The sequence below is a fragment of the Hylobates moloch genome, unplaced genomic scaffold (genome assembly GCF_009828535.3).
Source record: "Hylobates moloch isolate HMO894 unplaced genomic scaffold, HMol_V3 SCAFFOLD_5, whole genome shotgun sequence".
NCBI classification, from domain to species: domain Eukaryota; kingdom Metazoa; phylum Chordata; class Mammalia; order Primates; family Hylobatidae; genus Hylobates; species Hylobates moloch.
In genome coordinates, this window is record NW_026652280.1 from 13142648 (window position 1) to 13155430 (window position 12783).

General features: G+C 32.2%; 1 protein-coding gene across 1 annotated transcript in view; it reads left to right on the forward strand.

Moving 5' to 3' along the window:
- The window catches only part of CDH19 (cadherin 19), a 108838-nt gene that overhangs the window by 25851 nt on the left and 70204 nt on the right, over positions 1-12783 (forward strand). Inside the window, exon 2 of the mRNA XM_032152084.2 lies at positions 11830-12135. Coding sequence (XP_032007975.1) covers positions 11941-12135 — 195 coding nt within the window. The 5' untranslated portion in view covers positions 11830-11940. The remainder of the gene's footprint in view (positions 1-11829; positions 12136-12783) is intronic.

Below are 12783 nucleotides of genomic sequence, written 5' to 3' on the forward strand. Positions count from 1 at the left end.
AATCTTTTGTATATGGCTAGCCAGTTACCCAACACCATTTATGGAATAGAAAGGCTTCTCCCCATTGCTTGTTTTTGTCAAAGATTAGATGATTGAGGTGTGCAGTCTTACTTCTGGGCTCTGTATTCTGTTTCATTGGTCTACGTGATTTGTGAGAACATAGATGTAGCTGGAGGCCATTATCCTTAGCAAACTCACTCAGGAACAGGCAACCAAATATCACACGTCCTCACTTATAAGTGGGAGCTAAACGGTGAAAATTCATTAACATAAATAAGGGAACTACAGACACTGGGCCCTACCTGAAGGCGGAGGGTGGGAGGAGGGATAAGAGCAGAACAAAACAACTATTGGGTACTAGGCTTAGTACCTGAGTAATAAAATAATCTATACAACAAACTCCTGTGACATGAGTTTTCCTGTATAACAAACGTGCAAATGTACCTCCAAACAAAAAATAAAAGTTAAAGAAAGAAAATCATGTTTTTATTCCTATTTTTCTCACACGAACCCTATAAATTTCAGATTCCCTTCATTTCATTCTGTTGCTGTCACTATGTTTTTTAAACAAAGAATATATTAATCAATGCTTATATGTCTGATGTTTATTTTTGTATAACACTGAGAGCACCAAAGACTCATAAAAAAGTACAATAATTTTAAAAAAATCAGACTGCAAAGATGGTAAAGACATAATTAAGATCTATACCGATAAAGGTGTTTTAGGCAAATCTTCAATACAGGAACATACAAAAATTTACCCTTGACAAATAAGGGCAAATCACGTTTTGATAGTTTGTGGAGGGGAAGAAAAAGTGAACTACTGTATCTAAGAATATGAAATTTCACCAGCATTTATTTAACCAATTGGAATCTATCTCTTTTCATTTTAGAACTTTTGCACACTCAGTCTTAATGTTGTCAGTGCTTACCACTTCACATGTGCTGCTCATTAATCCACAGTCCTCTACCACTGCTCCTGAATAAAGTTCATGATATCCAGCCCAGAAATGAAATGGCACTTGTTGCTGTACATCTTAGGATTTCACATCAATAGTGAATGTAGAAGGCTGTGTAGTGTCAAAGAGGGCATCAGAGGCTCCAATACAGGTATTCTGAGTCTACGCTGCTTTAGCTGTCCCAGAGGGCTTTTTTTTTTTTTTTTTGGTGACATTAAATATGCAAATTATATGCTTAATGACAGTTCATAAATAAAACAGAAAATGATCTTTCACATTTTAGTGCTGCGGAATGAATGTTTAGAGAAAGAGTTGGCACATGGGTTATTAAAATTTTGGGGCCCAAAATATTGCTTCCTTTTCACTTATGTATGCAAACTATATCCACTCACATTTCTTGATATTTCATACTAGTGGTTCTGAGAAAGCCATTTCAGAGTCTTTTTATGCATAGTATCATTCTATGAAGCTGCCAAGTTTCCCTTGATTTTTTAAGAGATCACAAACAGGATTAAATTTCTATATTTATCCCATCCACATTTCCCAGCTTCAACTTATATCTTCTCCCACGCAGCCACCAAATCCATCATTCTGACTAATTTTTTTTTTTACTTGACCTCGAGAATCTTTAGAACAAGGAGAAAAAATGTATACTAAGAGGAGATAATAGAAAACATTTATTTTGTCATTTGAAGAATGGTCCAAACGTTAAAATGTAATTTATAGATCTTTATTCAATGTAAACAAAGTGAACCATCAGCTATAGATGTCACAGTGTTAGATATTTATGCATTTTTTTCTTCCATTCAGTAAAGTACAGTGTATAGAATACACTTGATGTCTTTAAGATCAGTTGTAGCACTGGTTATGAATACATTTGTTTACAGGACAGGTCACTTAAAATTACTGAATATAAGTCCCAGCATGTGTGATATAAATAACACATTAGATAAAATATTGTATTAGGGTTCTTTAGAGGTGCAATACTAATATGATATATGCGTATATGAAAGGGAGTTTATTAGGAGAATTAACTCACACGGATACAAGGTGAAGTCCCAGATAGGCCCTCTGCAAGCTGAGGAGGTAGGAAGCCAGTAGTCACTCAGTCCGAGTCCCAAAGTCTCAAAAGCAGGGAGGCCAACAGTGCAGCCTTCAGTGGCCAAAAGCCTGAGAGGCCTCCAGCAAACCACTTTGAGTCCAAAGGCCGAAGAACTTAAAGTCTGATATCCAAGGACAGGAAGCATCCAGCACAGGAGGAAGATGAAAGCTAGAAGACTCAGCAAGCCAGCTTCTCCCACCTTCTTCCACCTGCTTTGCTCTAGCCATGCTGGCAGCTGATTGGATGGTGCACAACCACAACCCAGGATGACTCTTCTCCCAGTTCACTGACTCTAATGTTAATCTCCTCTGGCAAAACCCTCACAGACACATCCAGAAACAATAATTTACCAGCTATCTAGGGATTCTTCAATCAAGTTGACACCTAATACTAATCATCACAAATATACTTGCAATTTTATTTGGCCATAATATGTTGTTTCTACTTATAATAATGCTATTTAAATATTATTATAATTAGCTTAGGATCTAATATTGTGCTAATATAAATGCACTTTTATTTTGAAATATATTTTACAATTTTGAAAATAAATATGGATTAACATTCCCAGGTATTAGCAATAAGAGAAAAAATATAAACAGACTAACATAAGACATAGTATTAGCACTTCTTCATACTGAAATGTTATGTAGGTTTTTTAGCATATTCATGTGATTGGAAAATATAAACAAGATTGCAAATGCAGGGCAAAATGCCACTGCTGGTTTATCCAGGGCCCATTTCAGGCGAGAGCATTTTTTCTTATTTGCCTGGTTTCAGCCCAGAGTGTTTCTCAGTCTAGCAATGCTGACAGCTGCCACCAGTCTTCAATCAGAAGTGGAGCATTGTTGGAAATGTTTTTCACTTCTGCTGAAATGTATGACCATTATAGAAAGTTTGGAATATAGAGGAGTATAAACAAAGCCACAATATTTCATTACTGAGATATAACTATTGCTACCATTCATTTTTCTTGAATGTTTTATCTAAGGGTGTTCAAACTAAAGGGCTTTTTCCTTAGAATTTTAAATGATGATTTTTAACTAAATTTAATTGAGAAATATTTCAATCATATATTTAATAGGGAAAAATAGCACTTGGTAGAAAAATGACCCAGATGTCATGAGTGTTGTTGCTTGTCATATTTACTTTAAACTGTTTTCGAGGGAGGAGAATGTTGTAGAAATTTCTAAGTTTCAACTTTTAGACAAATTTCACTTATTTCAATCATTGTAATTACCATGACAAATTTTGTCAGTTTTCTCTGCCTAGACTTACTAACTTAACTAATTGCTTTATGCCAAGAGTATTATGAGACATTGCCTTGTAATTGTGAAACACTTATATAATTAGTATCATATGGTATCCTAATTTAAACATTCTTTTTTCAATTAATTCAATTTATACTTGCTTCCCAGTGGACAAATTTGAATATTTCTCTAGGTAAAAATAGTGAAATATAACTGATACTTTATATACACATTGTAAAATTTGTTGCTTTTGGCCAAATTATTCTCCAAAATAGTGTCCAAATTTTCAATTTTATGAGGTTGTATAGTTCTGCTTTCTATACATTGTCATCAGTAGCTGGTGTTACAATAATTACTTGTATTTGTTTAACATATTGATTTAAAAGTACGACATTGCTGTATATTTTGTTGTTGTTTTAATACGTATATTTTAAGCATAAGTCAATAATAAAAGAACAACTATCCAAATACTCATGACCCGAATTCAACAGTTATTATCAATTTACCACAATGGTTTTTTCTATCCTCCCATTTTTTTGAGATATTTTAAAGAAAATATACTTTTTCTCAAGACATCCTGTCATTTCTAATACCAATATGCTTCAAGTATACATGACTAAAAATAGGGCATGTTTTTATGTAACAAGAAAGAAACATTCAATGACCAACAAAATTGGCAATACTTTCTCATTATCATCTATTGCTCATCTCTACATTACTATGTATTATACCTTATACAGTCTAAATTTTTTATAAATCCATAAAAATGCAAATATAAAAACAGTTTTGTAAAGTCGTGACCCAAACAATGCCCACATTTTACACTAGTTCTAGCATATCTTAAATCTTTCTTAATCTAGAACAATATCTTTCCTAAACTCCTGCTTTTTTTGACATGTCAAATAAACTAGATCAATTCTGTGGTAGATCAATGCTTTTTTAATATGTATTGAATATTCAGACCTTGTGGTAAGTGTGATAAAATGCAGACTCAAAGTCAGTACCTGTGATGAAGCTCAAGATTTGGCATTTGTAGTAAGATGCTCCTATTCCACAGATTACACTGTGGGTAGCAAATCTGTAGAAAGACACAATTTGGGTTTGTTTGATTGTTTCCTTTTACTTTGTTTACTTTCTTTCCCATTTAGTTTGTTCTTTTATTACAAGTTAATTTCCTGTAACTTGAAAATTAGCTTTCAACTTTTTTTTGGTAAAATACTTTACAGGCAATGTTCTTTATAAAGGTCATATCATAACACATCAGAAACATCTATTATCTGTTGTTCCACAGTTAGTTGTCTAATTTGTTTTTCTGGTTTTGACAAGTCAGGATTTTAAACAACATTAATGAAGTATAACTGGCACAATAATCTGCATATACTCAAGATGAATCGAATTTTTGACATATTTCTACTTCTAAGACTGTCATCATAATACAGATAATGAGCACAATCATCACTACCCTCAAAAGTCTCCTCATGTCCCTTCATCATCCTTCCCTCCGGATCTTCCTCCCATCCCCATTTTCCCACAGTTCTTTGTCTGATTTCATTCACTATGATTGTTTTAAATTTTCTAAAATTAGATGCAAAAGGAAACACACAACCTGAATTTGTTGGCAGGCTTGTTTTACTCATTATTATTTTGAGATGTTACTATATCGGTAGTTCATTTCTTTTCACTACTGAGTGTCATTACATTGCATAGACATATTACAGTTTCTTAGTACATTGACTTGTTGATAGACATTTGACTTTTCCCAGTTTTTGTCTGTTACAAATAAACTTGCTCTGATATTCATGTAAACATCTTCATATGGAAATATAATTTTATTTTGTCTTAGGTAGATATCTAGATAGATATCCTTGATATCTACCTAATATCTAGAATGGCTGGATCATATGGCAGGTATATGTTTAACTTTTTTTTTAGTTATTTTTTATTTATTTATTTATTTATTTATTTATTTATTTATTTATTTATTGAGATGGAGTCTCGCTCTGTCGCCCAGGCTGGAGTGCAGTGGCGTGATCTCGGCTAACTGCAAGCTCCGCCTCCCAGGTTCACGCCATTCTCCTGCCTCAACCTCCCGAGTAGCTGGGACTACAGGCGCCTGCCACCACGCCCTGCTATTTTTTTTTTTTTTTGTATTTTAAGTAGAGATGGGGTTTCACTGTGTTAGCCAGGATGGTCTCGATCTCCTGACCTCGTGATCTGCCTGCCTCGGCCTCCCAAAGTGCTGGGATTACAGGCATGAGCCACCGCGCCTGGCCTCTATGTTTAACTTTTTAACAAATCGCCAAACTGTTTTCTAAATAGTCATGCGATTTTACATTCACACTAGCAGTGTATGAGAGGTACAGTAGCTCTACATTCTCTTCAATACTTGATATGGTCAGTCTTTTAATGATATTCATTCTAGTAAGAGTTTACTGGTATCTCATTGTAGTTTTAATTTGCATTTACCTGTTGAAACTGAAGGTGTTGATTATCTTTTTTTAACTTATTTTACATGTCAACTCTTTGTGATATGTCTCTTTAAATATTTTGCTTATTTCAAAAAATTGTGATGAATTTCTGTTTCCAAGTTTTGAAAGTCCTTGTACATTCTGAATACAGAATGACTTGTTTTCTCATTTAATTATCATCTGAGGTAGACCACATAATGACTGTCAGAGATATCAAGGTCTTCACTCCTAAAACCAAAGACTGTGACCTCCATAGATAAACATGAGATTCAGTTAATGGTCTTTAGATAGGAAGATTATCCTGGATTATCCAAGTGCACTTTAAAGGAAATTATAAGTGTCGTTATAAAAGGGAGAAGAGGTAAATTTAACACAACAAAGAGAAGCCAATGTGAAGATAGAGTAGAGAGAAATTTGGAGATGCTGTGCTGCTGGCCTAGAGGAGGGATATGAACCAAGGCATGCAAGGAATAGAATACACTTTGAGAAGCTGGAAAATGTAAGGAAATAGACTCTTCTCTAGAGACTCGGGTGGAAGCACGACCTTTCTGGCACCCTGGTTTCAGTCCAGTGAAATTCATTTTAAACATCTCACCTATAGAACTGTAAGACAATAAATGTGTATCATTTTAAGACACTGAGTTGTGGGAATTCTTTACAGTAGCAATGGGATCTGATCCAGAGATTATCTCAATTTTGCTACCGTCCAATTTGTCAGTTTTTAACAAATGCACTTTTGATATTGTTGTAAGAAACCTTTGCCAAAGAAATTACAAGTATTTCATCTAAATTCGTGTTCACTTTTTGTGACCTTGTGCACGGTAAAGTATGGATCAAAGTATCTTTTTCTCAAGTGAATACTCAGGTGTTTTAGCACAAAGACTGTTATTTCTCCATTGATTTCGCCTTTTGAACTTTTTCAGATATCAATTGATCACATAAATGTAGGTGTATTTGTGCACTTTGTGGTTTGTTCTACTAAATTATTTGTTAATCCAATACTTTACCATAATGATTACTGTAGCATTATGTCTTAAAGTCAGATGGCATAGTCTTCCAAATTTCCTCTTCTTTTAAAATGTTCTTTGAGTCATTCTAAGTCCCATGCTTTTGCATATATAATTATAGAATGAGCATGTAAGTTTTATAAAAATACCTGTTTGGAATTTTATTTTGTACTTTAAATCTAATTGTATTTTTTTAATTGTGTTTATACAACACTTTGGAGAGAATTGACATTTTTAACTATTTTGAGTTTTCTGATCCAGTATCATAATAAATATCTCCAATTATATTGATTTTTCTTGATTCCTCTTAGCAGTATTTTATAGTGTTTGAGGTATTGCACATTTTTGTTAGATTTATGTCCCAATCTTTGAATTATTTACATTATTATAAAATGTACTGTTGTATAAATTTTAAATTTTGATTATGCATTGCTAGTAAATAGAAATATAACTGATTTTAATATTGACCTTGTATCCTCCAACCCTGCTAAAATTACCTATAGATTTTACCAGTATTTTTATAGATTTCATAAGATTTTCTATATGTGTATTTATGCTTTGTGTAAATAAACATTTTTATTTTATCTTTTTAATCTAGATGCTTCTCATTTCTTATTTCATTGGATAGAATTTTCAGTATAATGTTGAATAGAAATGAATCAATTTGAATTATAGATTTGTGTGTTTCTTCTTGTAATACAATAAGGTTTTATTTCATCTTTTATTTCATTTATTTTGAGGCATTGTTATTAAGTGTATAAACATTTAGAAAAGTTGTGCCCTGTTAATGAATTGACATAATTCTTATAAAATGATATTGTTTTATATTATAAAATGACATTATCATTTATAATTATGAAATAATATTGTTTATCACTTATAATTATGCAATTTATAATTATGAAATGATATTGTTTATCACTGCTAATATTCTTTGTCCCAAAATCTACATTATCTAATATTATGGCCATTGTAGCTTTCTTTTGACTGGAGTTAGCAAGATATATGTTTTTCATTCTTTAAATTCTTACCTACTGTACCTTTACATTTTAAATCATTTTAAAGACATATAGTTGAGTCTTTTTAAAAATCTAATAATCCTCATCTCATACTTTGATTTTTTATCCCATTAATATTTATAGTGATTATTATTATGGTTGTTATTAAACATACCACTTTGCTACTCGTATGTTTTTTTCACCTGTCCTTTGCTCACTTTTTTTCTTTTATTTCCTCTTTGGATTGAGTATTCTTTAGGCTTCAGTTTTAACTATTTTGTAGCCTGTAGTAAACTCTGCTACTTTATTTTAGTAGTTGCTTTAGGTTTATTGTATGCACATGTACCCTTATTATAATCTATTTTAAGTTATGTCATACCACTTTATATATGGTTGATGGAGCTTAAAATAGCATATTCCTAATCTTTATGCTGTTAATTTCATACATTTTACTTCTGTAAATGATGTATGCCCCACAATACTTTGTTATTATTTTTGCTTTAACAGCCAATTATCCTTTAATGATATTATAATTTAAAAAAGGTCTTTCTATTTACTGATATACCTTCCATTTCTGGTGATTCTGTTTTTGCATAGATCCAGATTTCCTTCTAGTATTATTTTATTTCTTCTTGAAGGACTTCTTTAATCATGTATTGTATTGTAGTTCCCCTTGTGTGCTGGTGCTGTACACCAGAAAGAGTCTTCATCCCACTTTCCTTTATTGAAGATTAGGAATACGGCTTTGGGGTAACAACTGTGATTTGTTCAGGCCTGGCTATAGGCAACTATAAAGACTTGACCTGGCAGTACAGCACTCATTGCGAAAACATTCCCTTGTCACACCAGATTTGATGCACAACCAGTGCATTGCATACTCTGAAGGGAGTTGCAGTCAAGGACACAGTCCCTTCCATTAGGGCATGCTCTTCTCATATTTACATTACTAGCCCCAGTGTTAAAGTGTAAAGAGGGCTTTATCTGTGGCCTTGGGCAGAAGTCTTTCTCAAGCATTTCTGATGAGGTCTCCTTATTGACTAAAGTGGGTGAAACTTTGAAGACAGTTTCCCACTCTGACAATGTACTTAGTACTTTTTCACTCTTAACACTCCCCTTGCACTCCCCTGACCCCAGAGTCCATAAAAAATGACTTAGTTTTTTGTAGCACTACCATCATAATGCAATGATCCACATGTCTGTGCTTATCCTCTGATTGGATTAGAGTGCTGTTCCATGGAGGAAATGAGGAAAGGAGATGCAACAGTTTCTTTGGTTTTAGCCTCTTGCTTATACTATTGCAGTAAATGTCTAAAGGCTTACCTCTTAAATTTTTTACTTGTTCTTTGAATTAGCTGCTCCAATACCTGACAGCTCAGTTTCTTCTCTTTCAATTCAGCTGATCTCTTTACAAAAATCATTGTGATTGGTTGAGAAATTCTCAGTTGGATTGATTTCTTTTCATTTTCAATACCTTAAAAATGTTTCTGCACTGTCATTTGGCATGCATTGTTTGAGATGAGACATCTGCTATCAACTTTATCTTTGCTATTCTATATATAACATATCATTATCTTTCAGATTTTCTCATTATTAATGGTTTTGAGTAATTTAATCATGATGCGCCTTGGTATAATATTTTTTAACATCTGTGCTTAAGTTTTGTTAAACATTTTGGATGCATGAGTTTCTAAATTTCATTGGTTCTAGAAACTGCAATTATACATAAATGAAAATGTTTGAAATTGTCTCACAACTCAATGATAGTTTGTTCATTTTTAGTTTTTTAACTTTTTTCTCATTATGTTTTTACAGAAGATTTATATTTGTCTTCAATCGAACCATTTTTTTCTCAGTGTGAATAATATGCCATTAATCATATGCAGTGTATTTCATCATAGACATTGTAGTAGTATTCTCTAAAAGTTTAATCTTTATTTTATTTTCAATTTTTCTACTTAACACGTTCAACATTTCTTCTGGTTTCTTGAACATATATTTTGTGTCCTAGTCTACTAAAGATGTCATGCAATAGGATTGGCTATGAATATTTTTGATGAATATTTTATATCACTTCTAATCAAGCCCCTAAACATTTATAAAAAATATGGATGATAAAGAAACATACTGAATCATACAACAGTGATACAGTTAGCAAAATTCAGACTATGTGAAACTCTATAGGACAAATAACCTTGACTCTTCAGCATATAAACGGAAAGAAAAATTAGAGGAAACCCGTAGACCAAATGAGAATTGAGAAATGTACCAAAAAACTGCATTGTGTGGACATATTTAAATCTTAATTCAAAGATAAAGATTTTAATTTGAACACTGTATGAATATTTTATTACATTAAAATTTTTTCTTAATTTTAAGCTTTGACTTTGATGTTTAAAAGTGTGTACACACACTTACATAACATGTATACTTGTGTGTGTGTGTGTATGTGGCTTCAATGGTTAAAATGATATGAATTTGAAATTGGTTTTAATATTAAAAAGTGAGCATGTGTAGAAATGACACAATATTGACCATGTGTTGGTAATTACTGAAAGAGGGTAATGATATCCAGGTATTCATTACACTATTTTATTTATCTTTATATGTATCAAAATACCATAATATAAAGTTCACAAAAATTATATTCACTGAAACATGGCCAGCTAACTTCATATCAGTGTTGGTGATAATTTGCCAAACTTATAAAAAAATATCTTTTTCATGAATAGTATCATACCAGTTCCAAGTATTTTTATTCATCAGCTACCAAAAATATATATTTTAGCAATTTCTAAAGAGCAGATTTATCTGAATTTCAAATATGTAACATAAAGATAAATTTCATCTTTTTCACCTCAGTTGAATTTCTCTATGACCTTCATTAAGTAAACTTTTAACAAGGAATACATCTGCTTAAAGGAAGTACACCCGGACCACAGAATCCCTGTGTACTTTCTTAACTAGGTGTTTTTTAACAACTCCTCTTAACACGAGCCAAAGACCTAAAAAATCTCTAAGGAGTCGTTCAAAAATACATGCAGAAAATTCAAAACATAATCATGTAGAAAAAGTCCTAACATGAACTCTGGCTTTTCTGTTGATTATATGATATTAAACTCCATTGTGAATCTTACAGAATTAATTTTCTTCATAAAATAAATCAAATTTGGCTGGATGTAGATGTTGGAAATGCAAAAGTATTAAGTTACATATAAGGATTAGAATTACCCATCATGAAGAGAGAGCCTTGGGTCAATGGAAAGTTTTAAATATAAAACTCAATAGGCAGAGTCTTTTGTTTTAATATTTAAATACTAGAAGATACATTTCATATCATTCTTACATATTACAAACATTCACCCATTCTTACCCAGGAACTATAATTTTGTATTTTTTGTCCTAAGAGGATTTTGTTTTTGTTAAGCTGATAAACACTTCTTCCCCATATCTTTGAAATTAAAAAAGAGTAAATATCTTGTGCAAGCTTTCTATTCAGTGTTTTATCGTATCAGTATAACTGATTATTGAATTCACCAGTTTTAAGCTGAATTGCCATTTTGTCTATTTAATTACTACATAAAATACCATAATTTGGGAAATTGAATGAGGAAGCTTATCTCTATCAAATATAAAAGGGAAAAATATGACTTTTTTCCTCCTGGATTGACTGTTGCTTTAATGAGATAGTTTGAGTTTTACTGAGAAAGAATGGAGAAAGTAAGCAAGTCAAATAAGTCAAATTAAAAGGAAGTCTGTCTCAATGTCAGCTGTCAATCAAGGAGACTCCCAGAGCAATCTTTCAACTTTCAGGCAGATTTATGACTGCAGTTTAAAACTAGCAGTGCCTGAGTAGAAATTTATAATTATTCTAATCAAATTATTGCTGAGCTACAAATCATAATTAGCCAGCTTAATTGGAAGATAAATTAAATGTTTATTTTTATTCCATTTTTGTCAGATGCAGAAGTTGTAACCTGTCTTTAGTAATTATGTGAGAAAACGTTATTTTAAAATGTCAAATTTTGTTTTGTTTCTGACGCTTTAGGTATATAGAAGGTACACAGAATCAAAAAAGATTATAAAAGAAGGCAAGAGTTTTGTTAGTGACGTCCTGTTTCCTCTGAAGAGTAATAGTTGGAATCAAAGAGTCAACGCAATGAACTGTTACTTACTGCTGCGTTTTATGTTGGGAAATCCTCTCCTATGGCCTTGTCTTGGAGCAACAGAAAACTCTCAAAGAAAGAAAGTCCAGCAGCCAGTGCGATCTCATTTGAGGGTGAAGCGTGGCTGGGTGTGGAACCAATTTTTTGTACCAGAGGAAATGAATAAGACTAGTCATCACATCGGCCGGGTATTTATTTAAAATGTTACAGTAAATGGCACAACAATGTAAATAAATATGTTGGAGAAGTTGGGAGATTTGATGAGTTCCACATTTTCACAGTGAAGCCATTGAAAAGCATCAAATAACAGCATCAATAATTGTTTCAGATTTGCAAGCACCTAAAACATCCACTAAAATCTTGAAGAGGGATAGTTCTGGTTTTTAAATTTCACTTTAGTATCCCGTATGAAAATGCAGCCTTCATTTTCAACATCTGGAAACTTGATTGTGTTATTTTTGGTAATGAATCTAAGCAGTCACAGTGAGACAAATATCATTTACCAACAGTATTTAGCCCAGTTTTCTGTTATGCTAAGTAGCTGTTGATTTACCTTGTTAATTTTTAATGAAGCAGGTTAATACCATATTCTTTTACAGTTAAGTAGCTTCAGGAGCCTACACACTTAAATTGATTAGTAAAGTTAAACTAAAAGGAATAATTATATTCACTTTCTTAAAAGAATATATTTTAAAAACAATTCCTTAATGAGACAACGCATCTCCTATTTATGTTTTTGGCTTGTATTTTATTATTTGGTTTTCTTTAAACAAAGGTGATTACAGTATCATGTCCTTTTCCATAAGGCTTTTTCTCTAGATAAATGAACTGAAATA